Source organism: Pongo pygmaeus, chromosome 16, assembly GCF_028885625.2.
Source record: "Pongo pygmaeus isolate AG05252 chromosome 16, NHGRI_mPonPyg2-v2.0_pri, whole genome shotgun sequence".
Classification (NCBI taxonomy): domain Eukaryota; kingdom Metazoa; phylum Chordata; class Mammalia; order Primates; family Hominidae; genus Pongo; species Pongo pygmaeus.
Window position 1 is genome coordinate 53,654,539 of NC_072389.2, and position 22,371 is coordinate 53,676,909.

The 22,371-nt window shown below is 37.8% G+C and overlaps 1 protein-coding gene across 2 annotated transcripts in view; it reads right to left on the bottom strand.

Moving 5' to 3' along the window:
* The window catches only part of FBN1 (fibrillin 1), a 235,403-nt gene that overhangs the window by 22,868 nt on the left and 190,164 nt on the right, over positions 1–22,371 (bottom strand). For both annotated transcript variants that reach the window (XM_054450928.2, XM_063652619.1), the window contains 11 exons: positions 20,292–20,414; positions 16,480–16,605; positions 14,424–14,540; positions 13,072–13,200; positions 12,313–12,432; positions 9,502–9,627; positions 5,512–5,661; positions 5,068–5,133; positions 4,710–4,826; positions 2,441–2,560; positions 714–836 (listed from right to left, as the gene is read on the bottom strand). In XM_054450928.2, coding sequence (XP_054306903.1) covers positions 714–836; positions 2,441–2,560; positions 4,710–4,826; positions 5,068–5,133; positions 5,512–5,661; positions 9,502–9,627; positions 12,313–12,432; positions 13,072–13,200; positions 14,424–14,540; positions 16,480–16,605; positions 20,292–20,414 — 1,317 coding nt within the window. The remainder of the gene's footprint in view (positions 1–713; positions 837–2,440; positions 2,561–4,709; positions 4,827–5,067; positions 5,134–5,511; positions 5,662–9,501; positions 9,628–12,312; positions 12,433–13,071; positions 13,201–14,423; positions 14,541–16,479; positions 16,606–20,291; positions 20,415–22,371) is intronic.

Consider the following 22,371-nt stretch of genomic DNA (forward strand, 5'->3'; position numbering starts at 1 on the left):
TCACATGCTCTGAGCTGAGAAATTTGAAATTTATTCTGCATATGATTAGGACCTTTCATTTAGGAAATTTCCCCACCCTTAAGCAAAATTATATTTACGCCATCTTGAGAGAACAGGTGTCTGTTCATTTAAGATCTTGAGAGGAGCAAATCAGAGCTCTTCAAGAGCAAACTCTATGATTACTGCAGTTTGTGAAATAGAGCCTAGTTCAGTGCTCAGGAAATTGCAGGTGTTCAGGAGGTATTTTTAATGGAGATGGTTTAGCTAAAGTAGATTCCACGTGTTACCCATTCTTGAAATAGAATATCCTTTGGTGTTCTCAGAGCATTTTGTATATATAACCACCATAGCATTTATCACACTGGATTATGAGAATGTATTTATATCTGTCTCAATCTCTTCATATTGGGTTTTTTGAATGTGGGGAAATGTCTTTTTCTTTATATTCCCACATCTTGTAGAAATACTGGCATGTTGTGAGCATGCGATGCACAGTGAGACCTAATAAAGGATGTGCAGTGCAGTCCTCGACTTGGCTTGATGATGCTTCCAGCTACAATTTAGGGGGAAACGTGGCAGTGACAACCCCCATATTGTCCACGGACTATTTTTATTCCAATTTCCAGCCTTCCCCTACTAATGGAAGCTTTTGGGACATCTCCCCTCACAGATAGAGCTTCCTGGCTTAGATGACCTTGAACACGATGACTCACCTTTGCACATCCTACGGTCTTCTCTGAGCACATATCCCACAGGACATTTGCATTCATATGACCCATAAGTGTTCACACATCGGAAGGCACAGAGCAGAGGATTCTGGGCACATTCATTTATATCTGCAGCAGAGGAGAGTAAGAAAGTAAGGGATCATGGACAGCAACAAAAGGGAACCTACCAATTGAACTAAAACTAAAACTTTTACCAAAAGTTGCAATGCTTCATTGTCATAAACATGGATGGATCAAGTGGTCTCCCATTTCCAGGAAATTATAAAATGGGTTGATTATTTTATATTTGGTATAAACAGGGTGACTCTCCATCCCGGTTCTCCCAGCACAGTCCCAGTTTATGTTGTTGTCCTGGTATAATTATTAACGATTATTTAGGTGGATGGGAAATTACAGGCCACCCAACATATGAGGGGCTTTTCTGAAATTCTGGCTTAGAAGGCTCAGGTTGACCATTTGTCACTCCCTACAGTTACATGGCGTGGGAATCAGTTTTGCCCCATTCCGCCAAAACAATTGTGGTCAGAACAGAAACCAGCTCCTCCAATATTGTTAACCACCTCTCTTTCCCCAAACAAAGAGGCTCCTGTGAAATAACAGCGATTCTTCTGCCCAAGCAAATAGTGTTCCAGATCATTTTATACTGACAGAGACACTCAGTTTACACAGATGCCCATGTTCAAACCTTAAATAGATGGGAATGAGTTTACCATTAATGGAAAAAAAGTGATTTCTGCAGACTACAGAGTTTGGAACCATCAGAATGTGTTTTGGAAAAGCAGGATTAAAATAGACCATCTCAACTATCATGTTGCTTCCCAAGGCCAGTGCTGACTAAGAACACGAGTGAGAGCCCAGATCATGACTTAGTCACAACCTTTAAAGATACCACAACTCTGACAATGGGCATTTGATGGATCATATCTGATGAAGAGCTCTCTTTGCTACCAACTTTATTCTCTGCCTTCACCTCTCCTTCATTCTTTCCTTAGGCCAGTGAATCCCTACTTGAGAGTATATCAGATCACCTAGAGGGCTGCTGGGCTCCACCCCACGCTCGGAGTTTCTGATTTAGGAGGTCTTGGATGAGGCCTGACAATGTGCATTTCTAATAAGTTCCCAGGTGACGCTGATACAGCTGCTACTGGGAACCACCCTTTGAGAGCCACTGCTCTAGACACTCCCTCCCTTTCCTTCTTTCCATACATTCCACCAGGCTTACGGATGGACACTTTTCAGATGCTTATATATTACAGGCAACCGCTTTTGCTGTGATTGCCTCCAAATGGCTACAGGATGATGGTGGGTATCTTAGTGTGCAGTGCTCCTAGAAATAGAAAAGAAGAGAAAGAGAGAAAAGAAAAAGAAAGGGAGTATGAGAGACAAACAGAAAGAAGGAGAAAGTGAGAGTAAGAAAGAAGGTATTAAACAACACGGGAGCATCTAAATATAAGTGGTAGGGAGACACCAACAAGAACTCTCTGTGATATACAGTGTAGATGTGCCATGAACACACAGCTGTATCATTCTTGGATATCTCTCTTTCCCTACAGAGAAGAGGCCACAAAAGAAGAATGATCAAATGGCCCATCAGGCCTAGATGATCTTTATTATATACACCCTGAGTTGTATTTAATATTAAGACTTGTAATCAACCAATTGTTCCCATGATCAGTACATGTAATCAACTGTTCTCTGTTTAAGAGATGTACCTTCACATGTCATCATTGGACCGGGCTCAAATCCCTCCTCACAGGTGCATTCAAAACCTCCAATCACATTCTTGCAGGTTCCATTTCCACAAGGATTGCCAACAGAACATTCATCAGTATCTGCAAGAAACCAGGAATGTGTCCAAAACATGATGAATTGAGATAATACCTTTTATTCTATCGGGGATTTTAAACTGTAATTTTGTTGTTGTTGTTGTTGTTTTGGGACAGAGTCTCACTTTGACACCCAGACTGGAGTGCTGTGGCGCGATTTCAGCTCATGCAAACTCTGCCTCTCAGGTTCAAGTGATTCTCATGCCTCAGCCTCCTGAGTAGCTGGAATTACAGGTGCACACCACCACACCCAGGTAATTTTTGTAGTTTTAGTAGAGACAGGGTTTCACCATGTTGGCCAGGCTGGTCTTGAACTCTTGACCTCAAGCAATCTGCCTACCTCGGCGTCCCAAAGTGCTGAGATTAAAGGTGTGAGCCACCAAGCCCAGCCTGATCTGTAATGTTTAATTCTCATTCTGTTCTTGCAAAAAGGGAGTGTGCATGTCTTATTATCTCAGGTTTATAGCCGTGAAATTCGACTTGCTCATTGGCAGTGGCAGTGACAGTGAGAATAACAGTGCCTGGATATCTAGCCCTTACAGTGCTCTTCTCCATGAGTTTCTCCAGCCTCCCACGTTATAAACTAAATCTTCCACTTGGAGTAGATGCTCTAAGGGTTAAAAAAAAAAAAGGCCCCTATCACTCGTCAAAAGTTTCTGCTTGTTTAAAGCTAGAAATACATCCACAGTTTGGCCTTACATTACATCACTCCCCAAGAAGCCTTAAACATGATGGATTTTTGCCAGATATAAAATAAAAGACTAAACTTACGTAAAACAAAAGACCAGAGGTTAAGTATAATTAATACATCTAATAAAATCAAGATTCAAGTAGATTGTGTTGATTCTGTTGAAACCAGATGGTTTACATTAGGCAGAGGAAAGGCTAGAAAAAAATATGTTTAGGTTATGACCGCTCTAAAACACAGGCAGAGAGAACAAATCTTACCAAAGAGACCTAAAATATGTGTGTGTGTGTGTGTGTGTGTGTGTGTGTGTATGTGTGTGTATATGCCTTCTAATCCATCCACCTAGAATACTCACCATTCTTATTCTGACACATCCCTTGGGGAGAGTATCTCCCCTTGGGAAAGAAATAATTTTGAGAAATAACATTGATATTTTAGCTATCTAAGGCACAGAAGAGTAATGGCTCTTGTCAACAGTTGTTTCTTGTGCTGAGGTTCTTAAGTCAAAAGTGAAGGCAAGAGGCTATTGTGGGGAGCTCCTAGGTGAAGAGGCTCATTTCATATGCACGTATTATCACTAACTGAAGATTCTGAGGAGAAAACATTGAAATATTTGCTTTTGTTCTACTATAATATTCAATTACTGTCAAGAATATTATTTCTCTTTCAAGTTAATAAAAATCCCGATACCATTGATCTTTAGAGCTGCAAAGGTAATTAGAAATGTTATTTTACTTGCATAATATTATATTCTAAGGCCTAGAAAAGCTAAAAAACTTGCTTAAACTCCCACAGCCATAGCTGGAGCTGAAATCTTCATAACCTGATTTCTTGTATGGAAAAAGTACTTTCTAATTCACACAGACAAACTCTCAGCATTTATGCTAGTATTAATTATGTTATATTGAATCACTTTGGAATTCTTAGATATCTAAATATGATCCTTGGATTTAAGTTAGAGTTAGTGTTGATTAAGGGTCAAAGGCCAGCCAGAGGAGCCATTATTTGACATTTTAAAAACAGGGTTACAACAAAAAGATTGTGTACTGGTTATATAGCCTTTCATCTTACTAAATGTAAAAGAATCCAGATAAAATTTTTATTTGATAATGGAATAAGATTATGACCATTAACAATTTTTTAAAAATTTCACAAAGACTTTCATTATGATGTTGTCCTTTCTAGTACCTCTTCTGATATGTCCAGTGTCTGCCTTTACCATTAGGCTGTAAGGTCCATTCAAGGAAGGAACTTGTCTTCTTGGTTCAGTGCTGCAGCTCCAGAGCCTAGCACAGTGCCTGGGACCTGATGGTGACTCACTAGTATTCTAAATGAATGATGTATGAGTGGATGGATAAAACTTATTTCAGTGCCATCTTGGTACCTATATTCATGGCTATACAGTGAATACTGTATAGCTTAATTTTTAATTTGTAAAATCCCAATGGAAGAAAACTTATTACTCACCTACACATTCATTCCCTGCTAGAATATAGCCAAAAGGACACTCGCAGCGATAGGAACCATCTGTATTGATGCACTGTCCATGTTTACAGACATCGGGTTCTTTGCATTCGTCCATATCTTAAGCAAGCAAGAGAAAAAAAATAACAAGGTATTTTTTAAACATGAAGATAAATTATGATCATTTCAGTGTTTAATCAATAGATTATCTAATAATGCAATAATATAATTGCTATCTAAATGAAGTGACAAAAAAGTAGCACTTAATTTTCCAAGATAGATGGAGAGAAATAAGAATAACTAGAGAAGAAGCTGATTGAGAATACTGAGAAATGCTGAGAATCCAGCACAGGCAACTGACCAACTGCTGAATCATCAGGTCCCACGATGATCCCACTTCCATAAGGACAGATCTGGCGGAAGGCCTCTGTGGTGGAGACACTCATTAATAGATAGAACAATAGCAATTCATTACAAGCTTCTCCACAAGCATTTTGAGGTAGAAAATTGCTACATGCTATGCATATTGATAAATGATGGACAAAACAAGCCCAGAAACCAGAGGAAGTTAACGAGACTCCCTAAGATGTTGTGTCTACTCCTTGGGCATCTGTGATTCATGACATAATTAAAAAGAAAATAACTACCGAGCTCCTGAGATAAAATAATTTTTAATGAACATTCTAATTAGACTTACAATTAAATTAACCTGTGTTACTGTCTTTAAGGCCTACAATCTTACTTACATCATGGCCAGTCTGCACCCTGCATGGCCCAGAGAGAGAAATGCAGATGACAGACATACCATCAGGTTCCGTGGGGCAGAGCTCGCAGGGGTCTCCCCAGCCTTCTCCCTTCAAGGCACAGCAGCATTCCTGCTTGGAGTGATTTCTGGATTTGGGTGATGAACACTTTCCTCCTTCAAACTTCGCATAACAGTAGCTCATTCGCAAATCTGCAGCATAAATTTATGACACTCTTCAGTTGCTTTCCTACTGAGTCCTTATTGCACGATAGCGAATAAAGAACAACCCACTATGTTATATATGTTCTCTCAGGACCACAGCAATACTCCTTATGTGATTCTAATAGTAACTGAGCTGAGATTGTTAAAGTCATGGGCATCTTTTGTATAGTGAGATCTGATGAACAACTCTATGAACTTAAATTTATTACTTCTCATTTTAGTCACTATTTCAAAGTAACCTGATGTGAATCCAATAAAATCCAAAACTGACAGTTTTCAAAATTGACATCTGTCAGTGACTTCAGGATTGGAAAGTTCACAGAAGGAATCATTCACCAGATTCCTTCATTGATAGCTCTGCTTGCAATATCATGTTTAGTGAGCACACTAGAGTAAGAGAATCCTCTTAGTTCTAATATTTACTGTGATATCACACTTTGTGGTTTATTCTGTGTCCCCTAAACTCTGGAACTAAAATAAAATCCCAGATCACAGGCACAGAACAAATACAGAAGTGGCAACTTTGTAGATGGGCAAAAATACAACACCAGGATTGGGCACTGAAGCAGATACTCCCGGAGATGCTGGCTACAAAATGCAAGTGGGGCTTTTTGTAGATTTTACACACACACACACATGCAGAGCTGTGTCAATGTTAAATTTTTAAAAGAAGCTTGTTTAGCTCAACACAGAGAGGGAAGGAAGAGGAGGGCAGGGCTGTGGGTGGGTGGGAACAGAATAGTCTTTCTTTGAAAGAATATATTTCAATATTGATTATTGCTTTGATGACTCCAACAAAGAAGATGGGATCTACTTCCTATAAAATTCTCCAACACTGCTTGACATAATTTTGGAAATGGGCTTTTCCATTTCTTATAGAACACATTGACTCCAAAAAGTGAGCTCAACCAGAGGCATGGACTGTGTTTTCCCTCAAACTTGACTTCTTAAAGCCTTGCAAAACTCCTCTCATTACACAGAGGCCACAATCTGCAGGTTTAAAAGAAATGCTTTCACACCCATACTGTACTATTCTTCTTTCTTTATATCTGACCACCTCTGCCTTTTTCATTCACTTCCATCACTGTTTTTCAATCCCAGGAACCATACTATCATAACTACCTAAGTACTTCTGTTAAGACAGTCTCGCCAGCTTTTATTTCATGACAAAGAAGACAATGTAGGAATAACAGAGTTGCCAGAGATAACAAAGGAAAGGTTTTCGTGAATTAAAGTTTCTATCTATCTATCTATTATATTTACCAAGTTACGTAAATCAAATTCAGGTAGCCTCCCCAGTAAACTTGTTCAGCCTTTCATGGCTACTAACTCATCCAGATAAATCATCTCTCTAATTTCTATTCCACTTCCCCATCTGTTGTGGCAAGGACCTAACAAGCACCTTTCAATGAATTATCCTTCTGAAGGTCAAGAGCAATAAAAGTCAGTCCTGCAGCATCTCTGCCACCCAAATGTTTGCTTTGCTGAGAAACTTCAAGACTGAACAAATTCTCGTTTCTTGGAGAACACTTTTGATCTCTTTTATTCTTCAAGTTCTTTGTCACATATAATGTTTTGTATTTATCAGTCTTGTTTTTATTATTTATGCCTCCAACTACCTTTAGATATAATTCAGTGACTACACACAAAAATGTCTCAACAAATGTATGAAAACTTAACTCTGCTTTGTCTTCTAGTTTGTAGTGTTTCTTTAGAAATGTATGTTGTAATATTGGTGTATTAAAATTCTCATTCTCCTTTCCTTTAATAGCTGACCTCGTCCCAGACCCCAGCTCTATCTCCCCGACACCACTCCACTCCACCCCGAAAAAAAAAAAAACCTTGGCATTAGACAGAGACTCAAATGCACGAAGTCTTGAGTCAGTCTAAGTGGCAAATTCTCTTTGTTGAACTTTGCAAGTGGGAGTGGCTCATTTACACCTGTGGTCTTTTGTGCCAGGCTCTGTCCACCTGAGTGTCATGGCATTTGCTTTTTAAAAAACACTATCCACGGTTCTGTGGAATTTTCTCATTTCATGGGCAATAGAAGTCTGACTCCTAATTTGTCATCTTACAAGAAAAACCCAGCTCTCAATTTCCTGGCTCCAGCAAAATCTGTGCTCTGTAGGAGACTTACTTTAGCTTGTGGTGATTCTCTAGAATTGGCTTATTAATCAAGGGTGCCTTGCGTTGGGGAAGAGAGCTGTGCTTGCCCACATACTTTAGGACTTGCTGGGATGCCTGTTTACCAGTCCATCTGCAAAGAGCCCTTAATGACCTCGAAATTTCATCAGAACTACAAAAGTCACTTTCCCTGCTTGCATTCCTCAGTTCTGGCTCTGCCTCCTGGAGCTGAGCATGTGGCAGGGCTGCTCACAGCTGGGCTGATTCTTCCTGCAGCGTTAGCTTGCTCTGTGATGGGCCAGTGCAAATTGAATTAATAGCCTAGGAGTTTCCTCTGGCCTGCCACATCGGCAGATTCACACCTGGTTTCTCACTGCTTTCTTTCCAAATTCAGGCCAAGCCAAAGGCACACAAAAACAAGGGAGTAGGAGTTAGAATTTATCTGGCTGGTCTGTACCATGCAGAATATCTGTTCGAATTAAGCACCACCCTGAAATCCACACAGACCACTGACAACTACCAACAAGCTGAAATCAACCAGAGAATTCTCAACACTCTCCTTCTTGCTTCCCAAATAACTAGTTGAAAAGTAAAAATTTAATCAGATCATTAGAATAACAACAAGAGTCTACAAAGGACTCAGAAACTAACAAAGCTTTGTCACAGTAAGGCTGGTTGGGCAGATATTATTGTTGTTTAAAATGAGGCAATTGAGCTTCCAAAAGATTAAATGACTTGCTCTAGACCAAATATGGCAGGGCTGGGACCCCAAACTCAATTTTTTGAATCTTAAATGATATCCAGTGCCTCTTCCATATTTGGTAATATGGAAGCAAAACCAAAAAACCATGCAAAAAAAAAAAAAAAAAACACCCACCAACCAAAAAAAAAAAAAAATCCCAACTCAACATCAAAACGACAATAACAACCAAACAACAAAAGCTACAAGTGGAAAAAAAAGAAATACATGTGTTTGTTTCATCTCCCTTCCCCGGAATTCATGAAACTAGTTTGTGTATGTAGATAGCCATACACAACTGTATTGTTTAGAGAAGTCTAAACAGTTTTCTGGGACTTAAGTACATACTGTGTTATGCCGAAGTTCAGGATCCTTTTGATTTTTCTTTAAAATTTGAAAGTCATTGGCAAACCCTTGAAAATCTTTACTCAAATAGTTGACAAGTATTATTCCTAAAAATGAACAATGGCCCAGCAAGAATCCTGGTCAGTTTAAATTTATTTTTGTTTTCTTGGAGAATTTGTGATAGAAGGGATGGTTACCATATTGCGGGGACAGATGGGTTAATGTGCAGTTTTTCAGTCTCAAGTCTAACTTTGGACCCACATTTTTCAGCTTATCTCTTCAGAGGTAGGGGATATGTAGCTCAACTTCCCCCAGGCTTTGCTGTTTCGGTGGCTCAAGGTGCTTCCCCACTGATGGGCCTATCAGCATTTGCGTTCTTGGTGGGAGAGAGGTTTATGTGTCAGTACATTTGTACAAGCAACCATAACTTGATGGATGAGCTTTTAACCTTAAAAGTGAAAATGAACCTTCTGACATATGGTTATCATTAGACCTCTGGGTGAATGAAAACTCTCCATCTTCCTGTTCACAAAGAAACAGAGCTTTGCCATGTTTGAAAAATAAGACCACCACAAATAAACATGGAGCAATGAAAGCCCAAAGCCTTCAAAGACACTTACCTTGGCACCTCCTTCCACTGGAGGACAAGGAAAACCCTTCTGGACACAGACATTTGAAGCTGCCTTCAGTGTTACTGCATGTGCCCAGGGCACAAATTTCTGGCTCTTCGACACACTCATCAATATCTAAAAGAATCACATGAGTCAAACAACGTCAAAACACGATGGAGACACCATCAGGTACCAAATACACAATGTGGACATACAAAGGGCAACTGAGTTTCCAAACTCTTACAATAATAAAGGTATTTTTCTGTACCATAACACTGTGGACTGGACTTCTAGGTTGTTGTGACTTCAAAAAAATTAGTTTTGACAGTTATTGATATAAAAATGGAATGTGCAACTGCCTTCTAAGGGGTGCAGTGACAAACGTCTGTTACCCAGACTGAGTTGCTTGGTCAGAGTAATTTCATAGTACCCTAGGCCAGGAAAGAAGCATGAAATTCTAGAGTCACACTGCACCATTGATCAGGAAACAGAAATGAAGAGACTTTAAGCACATTGCTAGTGAGTCACTCAATGTGAGATCTAGGCCTTTGATCCAAATTTACTCCCCTCCAACCATCCACAGAACTTTTCCCAATACCCTATGCTACAGCCCTAAAACTGTGAGTTTTACAAGAACACTAAGACTCATGAAAATAAGTATAATCCTATGAAGTGCAAACTAACGATATCATAGAAGATGAGGCTCCTGATTTGTGGGTTAATCTTTCTAAAGACACAAAAATACCTTTCTTGTACAGGCTTTTTCTTTCATCATATAGATAATAGGAAACTGTACACTTAGAATTGTGGCATGTTTTCTTTAGTATATTATACATCTTAGCTCCTGTACAGGGGTAGTTAAGAGTAGCCAATAAGAAGTTTGAATGGCTTGAGTAACCATATGTCCTAGTTTGCCTGGGGGAGCCCCAGCTCATGCCGGTTGGCCTGACTTTATTGTTAATAGTGCCCTTTTCTACTTTCAAAATTGGCTTGGGTTGGTCAACAAAACATATGATTACCTGTGGAAAAATATGTCCACTCTATTCCAACAAACTCACTTATCTTTCCTCCTGACTTTCAGTGGGAATTTTTAGTGAACAATGTGATAAGTCTTAATTCTGAGCCATGCCACTTTTATAATACTTTTTTATTTTTTCAACAAAACACAAAATATCCTTGTATCCTGGGCTCTTTATTTTTACATTTGTGCAAAGGTTTCTACTCACACCAAAATGTACTTGCACTACATAACTTTATTCTCAGGAGGCCCAACTAAGGAAAAATTGAGAAATTAACTTTATTATCTTGACTTAATATTGTAAATACTACACAACAAATATTCTAGAAATGTGCAATGCCAAGTGATTCTCTTTCTGTGCAATGCAAAATCAGCTTCTCCATCATGCCAGGTTATTGGGTTGCATTTATACCTGTGTTATGTTCCCTGTGGTTTATTAATGAATCTGATCTACTATTGCCAATTGAATCACTCCATTCTGACACTCCTTCCACCCCTATATCCAACCTTTTCTTAATATAAAAGTTAACTTTTGTGAAAATGCTCAAATGTTTTCAGTTGTTTTTAATTATTACTATGACTATTTCTATTATGGTAGAAATTAGCCTGTACATGCCAACTTATTAGGATAGGGCCAAATATTGTAGAATGGGCACATTCATTGACTGTGCAGTTATTTTTCTTTCTATATATATTCATTCTGTTCAATTTAGCGAACTTATGTATTGATAATAAATAAAGCCAATTTTTAATAAAAGTAAAATAACATGCTTAAAAAATCTGCATCTAGACAATTTCAATAAGCTGTTTCCATTTTAAATATCACCACTTGATTGTTACTTAAATTGGATATATAATAAAATTTCTAATTGACGATATTAAAAGTAGAGAAAATTCTCATTGTGGATTAGATGCAGACCTGTTTAAAGTCAGGGGTGTGAACTAGGTGACTTCTTGAAAATCCTTTCAACCCTACTTATTTATGAAATTCTAGCAATTAATGTCCTTCACTTAATGATATGACATATTTGTTGAGGTTAAAGGAAGGCCCTTGGGAGGCTGAGGAAGGAGGATCATTTGAGACCAGGAGTTTGAGACCAGCCTGGCAACATAGGGAGACCCCATCTCTACAAAGAATTAAAAAATCAGCCAGGCATGGTGGCACATGCCTGTAGTCCCAGCTACTCCCGAGGCTGAGACAGGATGATCACTTGAGCCCAGGAGTTCAAGCTTACAGTGAGCTATACTCGTGCCACTGTACTCCAACCTGGTGACAGAGTAAGTTCCTGTCTCCATTAAAAACAAACAAACAAAAAGGAATGTAATACTGTAAAATTTGCTGAGAATTTATTTGAAATAACACATTTCCACTGCTCCATAGGTAAAAACAAAATAGACAAATGATATAACCCCATTCATCCAACCTTGAATGTGGTCATTTAAAGTTTTTAGCTGGAATCAGGAGCTATTTTTAGCTGCAAAGAATCCCACTTAAAAAATGTAATTCAGAAATACTGGGAGTAGGACACAGCATTCCTAACAAATGTATGAAAGCACAGTGGAAAAGAGTCAGGATCATATGATCAGTCATATGCACACAACAAAGTAACTTCATTAGAGATTAGCATGAGAATTAGTGCTTCTTGTCTTGCCAGAAGGATGAGACCATGTCATACCTATGCCCTTGCATTTCTTTCTGATAAAGTATTCCAAAATGAAGACGTCATTACAAAAATTCTCATTCTGCTAAGTCCAGTGGATACCCGACACTCCTCATTTGCTACAACTGATAGCCTTCCTACCTTCACACTTGTCATTTTGAAGACTGTATCCAGGTGGGCAAATGCATCTGTAGGACCCATCCAAGTTTTGACAGGTACCTGGTGCACATTTTCTGGGTTCTAGAAGACATTCATTGATATCTGCAAAGAAAAGGGAAAAATAAGGAAGAGATTCCCACTGGCATGACTTCCATCAAACAATTAAAATTCAAAAAAACTAGAATAAATCAAAGAAATACATAAAGCAAATTAAAGTTCATAAAATTCCACCATGGAGAAAAATAAGTGATAATAAAAACAAGCTTTATCAGCTTTCAAAAATGTATAGTATAACAACCATATTTTATTTTACCTGCATCAAATTAAAGGTTTCCAGAAAATTGTAGCATGTGAAAAGTCAGTGAGTATGTAAAGATTTTAAGGATATTCAAAAGATATGAGAGCTTACTACAAAAGTATTTTAAAGAAAAAAATTTAAGAAGGGAAATCACAATTGCTTACAGAACAATTTAACAATTTCACTGTTTAACAGTTTGAGTATTCTTGGTGAGTACAATAGCTTAATTTTTAAAATAAGGGAAAAAGTGATTTTATATATATACATATACATATATGTATATATACTTAAATAAAAACAAGCCTTTATAGGGAGGATTAATATAATTCTACTCTGACTTTTCCTCCAGGTTTCCAGAAAGAAGCATTAGAATAGAGACTGCATGATTCCTTGAGTGGTCTCTGGAAGCATTCTTTCCAGGTCTTTCTAAGTCCTGTACTTACCCACACAGGTCCTCCCATCTGGAGCCACCTCATAGCCTTCATTGCACTGGCACTGGAAAGACCCCACTGTATTAATGCATTGGCCATTTCTGCAAAGATTCCCATTTCCACTTGCACATTCATCAACATCTGCAGAAAAATCCCCAACAATCCTTTACTATATTCCAAAGATGTCATAATCCCAGCAATAATCAAAACTTTTAAAGGAAAAAATACTTTTTCTGAATTTTAGTGGCCTTTGCTGGCTTAGCCAAACAAGAAATGCCAATGAAGATCTAGTTTGCAACAACAGAACTGGCTTTAAGCACCTATGCACATTTAACAATAAGATTACATTATTATATTAGAGACTGACAATTTACATTCAAATTTCCTGTCAGTTTTTCCTTGATTTTCCTTTAGATTTTATTTTTAAATTTTAGATTTAAAAATTTTTTTTATTTAAAAAATAAAATCCTAATACACAATTCAGCTAAGGGCATTATTTTGTATTCTTGCAATTAGATTTAAATTAGCCTACAGCACCATAAAATTTAAAGAATTTGGCTTATTACTCTTGCCTAGTATGTTTTAGAAGGGAGATTCTGTAGATTCAATGATTTATTTAAGAGAGGCTACATGAAACATCTAGACCAGAAGGTTCATAGTCCTGAATAATATAATTTCTATACAAAGAATCACTTTTGTATATTTAAAAATTTTTAAGCTTAATCTAATTCCGTTTATTTTGAAATTTATTTAATTTACAGCAAAGTAGACAAAAATTTATAGCTGCTAATGAACATTTTAATAAAAGTAATGGATATAGTTACAGTGGTTCTCCTTTATCTATGGTTTTGCTTTCTGGGGGTTCAGTTACCCAAGGTCAGCTGCTATCCAAAAATAGGTGAGTATAGTACAATAAAATATTTTGAGAGAGAGAAAGAGAGAGAGAGAGACAGCGCACAAGAAAGTACAGTCATATAACTTTTATTACAGTATATTGTTATAATTATTCTATTTTCTTATTAGTTATTGATGTTAATCTATTACCATGCCTAATTTATAAATTAAACTTTAGTCTAGGTATGTATGTGTAGGAAAAAACATGGTATATGGAGGGTTCAGTACTATCTGTGGTTTCAGGCATCTGCTGGGGGTCTCAGAACGTATCCCTCACGTATAAGGGGAGACTTCTGTAATATATTTGATATTGAATTAGCACATTGTATTTGACAAGTCCCGTAACCAATTGTTATGCATAAGATAGCATATATTTTTAAAAGACAGCTGGAACACTAGAGATAATGCTAATTACAAAGAACACATATAAAACTGACTTCCTTTGCTGATGCACAATTTTACACACGCACCTATACAGTCATTGTTGTGAGAAAGGATGAAACCATGATTGCAGCGGCAGTTGAAGGAACCAATTGTGTTCCGGCAAGTTCCATTCCCACAGGCATCTCTTTCACATTCATTTATGTCTAGTAGGAAGAAAGGCCATAAAGAAACATAATTATAAGTAGAAAAAGTGGTTACACGGTTACAGTGGCTAAAGAGCATTTTAGGGTTCACCAGGCCTCATCCATAGGCTGAGAACTTTTTGATGTTGGTATCAGCTCCAGCAGCAGTCATCCCTGCAAGACACCAGGCAGTGGTAAAGCTCTAAACCTTGGGAATAAATGGTTTCCTTGGCTGGCCAGTGAAAGGCAAGCTAAGGACATGAGACCTGAACAAGAGTTATTTTATTCTATTTACTTCTAGAATTCTCCACCCTTGCCACTTTTCTCAAATATTTTCACTTGAAAATGGAAAAAACTCTGTGTGCATCTGGGTCTTGAGGTGTTGCCACCTTTGGCAAACTTCAACCTTCAAGATTCTCACTCCAATTTACCAAAAAGCAGTGATTCACCTGGCATTACCCCACACAATCAGCACAAAATAACTCAGCTTTCTAGCTCACCTGTCATTTCAGACAACTTTTCCTTTTTCCCTACACCCGTAAAAACATAGAACAACTTCCACCAATGATGACTTCTCTCACTTTTCTAAACTACCCCAACGAGATGGCACTTAATTTGTTCTTTTCATACATGCTTGCATTCTTATTCGCCTTTTGATTGGTCTGTACTTTGATGATTTTGTAAAGCTACTCTGGCATCTTATATGTCTTTGCATCTCATCACAGCAGCTAGCATATTTCTTATAAAGAGTATGTGCACATTATATTAAGGACGAAGTAAGAAAAAAATTTAATGAAAGAAAGTTGTTACTGCTGGTTTGAAAGAATGAGGCACCATGAAGAGGGACAAGGATGAAACGAGAGAGAGAGAGAGTGGAAGGTAACAACAGAGAATAGCAAAATGTAATGATTAGAGCCAGGATTCCCCTTCTTGTCACATTTTGGACATGAAGATAAATGATCTGTGATTCCTGAATCAGGAAGCTATTGCTAACCCAAAGGGACTCTAATGTGTGTCCGTGGTTGAAGACTACACCCAGATGAGTCATTGCTAGTAATCAAGAATTTCTGCCTTCATTCATTTTTAGCCAAACTGGTGGAGTTCTTTGGTTGGGGAGGTTCTATGTTAGGAGGCTCCAGAAAATTCAGATGAGAGACACAGAAAGAAAGTTGGGCAGGGTCATCATAGCTTTTGCACAGGTTAGCTGCCCAGTGATGAGCAGGGTTGTCAGTGCTCTTGTCATTACTCTGGAGAGATACAACTTTACGAGAAATGTTCCCAAATGGATGAACCCAGTCATAGCCAAAGTCAAGGACTTAAACATTACTATATTAATTGTTCTTTCAGCTGTGAATCTGATTTATGTACCTAATGTCCCAAAAAGACTTAATGGTATTGCTTTAAAGTAGAAAAAGAAACGAAGGAAAAGAAGAAAATGATTCATTACACACTGAAGTTTATTCTAAATCAGCATCCTGACACTAGAGAAATCAGGGAAGAGATTTAAAATCCTGAGTTCTTTTTCCTCTAGAAAAATGATTAACTTTTCTTTGCCTTTGTAGGATTTATAAATTCACCTTTGAGAATCTGGTACACACTATAAAGCCTTCTCAAAAAAATGGTCATCTCACACTCAAAAACTCAAAAAAAAATCCACATCAATATTACATATGAATAATTGTCTATTAACATTAATATTTTTGTATTAATATCTTTTTCAATTTACCCCTTAGTCAATTTTTTCTAAACTGACAGCCAAATGAGTAACAAGGAAGAGGTTTATCATGTTCAGATTGCCAAAGATTAAATAGGATATCACTGCTGCATATCTGTCCGTGTTTTTATTTTGTATATAGCAAAAATACTACTAAAAGACTTAGTATTAAATTTTATCCATATTTAGAATCAAATGAAGCTTTCAACAGCATATGAAAAAAAAGAATAATAATTGCATACTTACCCAAGCACATGGTTTGGTCATCATTTGTTTTAAAGCCAGTGTGGCAAAGGCAATAAAAGCTTCCAACTGTGTCAATGCACTGCCCATGACTGCATATATTGGGGATTTCTTGACATTCATTACGATCTGTAAATAAAAAGCATCTTAAGTGAGAACTTAGAAGACAAAATATAATTGAATAACTTATTTCTAGCTATCGTTCTCAGGAGTAATCCTAGCTCTAAACTAAATTAGTGAAACAGATATATTTATTTTTGCATCAAAATGGATTAAAACTTACTCTCATTTACCAGGCATAGTCAGAGTATGTTAACAATACTTGACACAATAAAAAATAAGGGTAAGTAATCAAAAAATATTCTGAAAGATGAGAAAACTTAGAAGTAAAATGGGGGGAAAAAATTCAAGCTGGGAGGATTTTCTGTTTGATTATCGGCCTACGCAGCACCACAGACTGTGGAATTAATTGAAGTATTTTGTCTAGTTAAGATTTGGTGCCTCAAGTCATGGATAGTTCATGGCTTCCTTTGGAAATTTATATCAAAGTCAAATCCTATGACTAAGATTAAGTTTTTCTTGATGGACAACCTACATGGCCGCTTGTTCAAGTTGCATCTCTTTGTTTTGTCTTATGCCTGTAACTTTTTCTTCCATCTTCACCAAGTATTCACGTCTATACAGGGCTCCTTTTAGCATGTGACAAACCTGAACACTGTCTCTTTCTTTTTACTCTCATCCATTCAAAAGGAAGCCCTCTCATCTTGCTTCTGCCAGTCTTTAAGCTCTAAATTATATTTATCATCAACTGAATCTTTGTTGCTTTCCTGAAATCTGATTATCTGAGGGGCTGAATTTAATGCATGAATTCACATATGACATAATTATATGCCAACTTATGTCTCTAATTTTTTAAAGCTCTATGTTTAGAGTAAATGTACTTTGAAGAACACTGTGCCATTCTGATTTTCCTACTGTCACAGAAGAAAGCAAATGGAGTGTCATCTTTGCTGCAGATGCCGTAGGGCAGACGGCATTTCGCTCTTAGTTAAATAATCTAGACTTGCTGTTTGCCTGCAGTTTCTACTCAGAACACAGTAATCATGAATGGACACTTTTTGCTGCACACAGCAACCCTGTCTGTGCCAGAATCATGGACATTTCCTCCATTTCATGTGTCCGGGATGCCATTGTTATGGTTATCTCCTATTTAGTAGATGAATCATCATACCATTTAGAAGTTCCAAGTGAAGTTGAGTATATCATTATGAGGGGAAATTGAAATAGAGCAGCTTAGGAACTACTACTAGCCTATGCAGAAATGCTATTTAACAAATTATGATTCTTCCCATTTGAGAAAATGAATTTAAAGTGAGCCAACTGCTTCCCAGTATAGGCAGAGGAGACTGATTTCTGATCTTGAGGAAGGGTGTCTCAGGTCCTACCACAGTTGGCCCAAAACTTTGGCACCTTCGAGTAGGACTGGACCTGGAAGTATGCAGGGGACAAGGTCTGTCTCATATCTGGGTTCCACAAGGAAATGGAGAGCCTTAAGGATCTTATTAGAAAGGGATCCCCAATTAGGAATTTCCTTTCATCTATTGCCCTATTTTATGATGGTTTAAATAAATGAAAAATGAAACAGAGAGAGTACTTTGGAGTTCTACTGGTAAAACCAGAGCAGAAATCTAGGTTTCCACAAGCACCAGAATTTGAACTCTTAGATGATCATATTTGAGGCTGGGATAGGAGGTCTGAACAGGCTACTGTGGAAAGAAACCCAAACAGTCAACAGAGAGAGAGAGGAAACCACAAGGAAGTAGCTGGGAAGAAACTGTTCCTTGTCTTTAGCGGGGCAAGACATTTCAGAATGGGGTTGCATTTGCTCTAACTATCCAGCTTCTGCTGTCAGACTAGCATCCTGAGCTCAGATATCTAATTGTTCTCTCAGCTCTCTCAGCAATAATGTGAGTGCTATGGCCAGGTGTAATTTGGGGTTTGAAATAATGTGCTTATGAATTCAAATAAAGATCTCATGATGGAGAGAAAGTTTTAGTTATTTTCATTTTCAACTGACGCAAAAAGGAGTACTTTGCAGCATGCCTGAAAAAAAAATGCCAAGTATAGAATAGCATTTAAAGATATTTTAAAAGTAAGACGTAAATAAAGACATTTCTAGAATGAAGTCTTCAACCCAACTGGCTGAATGGTTGCAAAACTTAAGTTAATTCCCTTTCTTCTGAGGATTTCAATGAATAAAGGAAATCAAGCTTTTGGCTGCAAATGATGCTCACTCACAACACTTATAGCTGGGTGCATTTTATGTATGATAGTCTCCTACAAGAAAACAGTAAATGGCTTAAGCTCCAGCAAGCTATGGCTGAATGTCTTATCTTGATCTATAAATAGCTCTGTCCCACTTCTTACCTGAGTGTGAAATGGTATGAAATGACTCATTCTATATTATCAGCAATTCCTTATTTTGACTGGAATTATTTCATCCAGTTCTAAAGAAATATAAATTATGAGCAAAATGCAGGGAAGTGGTATCAAGGCCAAGTTTCTTTAGGGTATTGTGGTTCATATCAGAGACGTCCCTGCTTTTCCTGTCCTGTATTTTTAATCCATGGATAGCAACAGCTCTGTTGACAAAATGCTAAATACTTACACATGTTCCTTCAAACTCAACAAAACAAGTCTTGATTCTCAATGTGATTTTTTGTTTGGCAATTACACCCTCTTCCCACCAAGGTCTCATAAAACAATGCAAAATACCCTAAAGAGAACAGTGCACTTCCTACCACTTAATCACTGGTAGGCAAGGAAATCCGAGGAAAATCTGACCACGTTCCCCTGTGTTGTTTCATTCACAAATGCATAAAATATCCAGGAAACCCCCTGTGAAATGAACCGTGAGCAAAATAACACATTCTTCCTAATATACAATGATTTGCTTTGCTAAATATACAGTGATTTTTGCTAAATATACAGATTCAGAATTACTTAAAAACTTACAAGAAAATCATTCTGAGATATTATTTTGCTTCTGGGCTGAAACAGCAGTCTTTTAAATTTTCATACCACTGGCTACAAGATACCATCAGATACTGAATAACTTCACCATGCACTGAAGTTGATAATATGCCAACGTGCTTCCTGTTTCTATCACATCCCTGACAAAAGTGAGCACCAAAAAAATCTAATCTCTAGGGGACATGGGAATAAATAGCTAATAAAGGCTGTTGATGTTTGTTGCCTTCAGTGAGTGACCCTTTCCCTGTAAGACGACTGGAAAGAAAAGCGATGGTTTTGTTTGTTCTGTTTCTGCAGATTAATCTGACCCAGCTCAGGAGAGCTTCACTGTCTAGATTTGGGGTATGTAGCCAAGATAGTGAAAACCTCACCTTTCTGAGAGGGATTCTGTGGAAGGAAAAAAATCATTTGGTCCTAAATGTTGCTTAGGGGAGTGTGTGTATGCATAATTGTGTGTGTGTGTGTGTGTGTGTGTGTGTGTAATGTGTGGGGGTGAGTGTTTGCAGGCAGGGCAGCAGATAGGCAAATATGAAATCTATGTATGTGAATGATTTACTTCTTGTTTTGAAAATATCTCATCCAGAAAGAGGATTAAAAAGCTAAGTGTTTAGACATTTTGACAATATCCCTTTTTCCAATTTAGTTTAATATTAGAGTTCATCAATCTAAATCTTAACTCATATATTCTTCAGCTTAACTATCTGAAAATAAATCCAGATATCTGAAGCTTCATGAAGACAAACTCTTGGGTAGGCACGTCCGGCCTGTGGGGCACTACATACCATTGCACTGTCCTGTGGAGGTGAAGCGGTAGCCGGGCTTACAGTCACAGCGGTAGCTGCCTGCAGTATTGATGCATTCGGCGTTGCGCTGGCACACTGGGCCATTCTGACACTCGTCAATATCTACAAGCAGAAGAGAACTGAATTCGAAGGAGAACAGAATCTGGTGTCCAGTCAACAAAGCCTCTCACATGAAAACAAATTTATATTTTATTTTGATCTGTTCTATTGAAAAGACAACGTAGATGTGTACAGCAGCTTTATTTATTGCCAGAATTTGGAAGCAACCAAGATGTCCTTCGATAGGTGAATTAATAAATAAACTGTGGTACATTCAGACAATGAAATGTTATTTAGCACTAAAAAGAAATGAGCTATCAAGCCATGAAAAGACATGGAAGAAAATTAAATATGGCCAGGCACGGTTGCTCACACCTGTAATCCTAGCACTTTGGGAAGCTAAGGTGGGTGGATCACCTGAGGTCAGGAGTTTGAGATCAGCCTGACCAACATGGTGAAACCCCATCTCTACTAAAAATACAAAATTAGCTGGGCATGGTGGCGGGCATCTGTAATCCCAGCTACTTGGGAAGCTGGGGTAGGAGAACCACTTGAGCCTGGGAGGTGGAGGTAGCAGCGAGCCAAGATCATGCCATTGCATTCCAGCCTGGACAACAAAAGCAAAATTCCATGTGGAAAAAAAAAAAAAAAAAAAAGGAAAATGAAAAAGAAGAAAAAAGAAAATTAAATGTATATTACTAAGTGAATCAGAAGCCAATCTGGAAAGGCAACATAATGTATGATTCCAACCATATTACATTCTGGAAAAGGCAAAAATCTGGAGACAGTAAAAAATCAGTGGTTGCCAGGGGTTAGGGGAGATTAGGGGATACACAGGCAAGGCACAGAGAATTTTTAGGGCAATGAAATTATTCTATGAATAGTTATGGAATGGTGGATACATGTCATTATAAATTTTTCCAAACCCATAGAATGTACAACACCAAGAGCGAGCTCTAATGTAAATCATCAGAGTGGACTCTGAGTGATAATGATGTCAACGGAGATTCAATTGTAACAAATGCACCACTCTGATGGAGTATGCTGATGACGGGAGAGGCTGTGCATGTGTAAGGGTAGGGAATATATGATAAATCTTTGTGCCTTCTTCTCAATATTGCTGTGGATCTAAAACTGCACTAGAAAATAAAGTCTATTAAAAAAAAAAAGAGAAAGAGAGAAAGGAAGACCGAAAGTCCATTATCTAAACTTTCCCACTTCAGTAATATTTATAAATGCAAGGCTTGATTTATGACCACATATGGACTCTAACGATGCTCATGTCTAAAAAAAAGTCATGAAACTTGGCTGCTAGGGCCAGCACTTGACATGGGTATAGATTAATATCCTAGGAAGCCTTGTATTTACTCAAAGATCTGGATTTTATGATTCAATAAGGTTGCTATTGTCTGAAAGCCTGCAAGAGCAGAATGTCTCAAATCTTAAAGTCCACATGAATCACCTGGGATCTTGCTAAAAGGCAGATTCTGACTTGACATGTCTGGGAAATGGCCTGAGAGTCTGAATTTCTAATAAGTTCCCAGCTGATGCAGGTGCTCCTGGTCTGTAGAGAGTGCTTTGAGGTACAGGGCTGTAGAGACACCTGCTCAAATTACTACCACAAGGCAATCAAATCAAGAAAACCTAACATGGGAGTTATCATAAAACTACTGAAAACAAACCAACTCTCATTAAAACAGAAAAGATTTTGGATAATGGATATTGTGTGTTCCAGAGTTTTGACTTTGCTTAGGGGGTTGTCTGTCTACAAAACAAAACAAAACAAAACAAGAACAACAACAACAAACAACAAAAAAACCAGATACTAATATAGTTCAAATTCATGGCATCACAAAAGTTACTACATGTCCATGCTATATCATGGGGCAAAATACATGTTTCCCTCTTCCCTGCTCCAGTGGAACAATCTAATTCAGACTAAGTCCAGTAAAGGGGATGGCCTATAACACAGGTGAAGGTTGGCCCTTAGTACCAGTTCTGGGCTTTTACACAGAAGTTG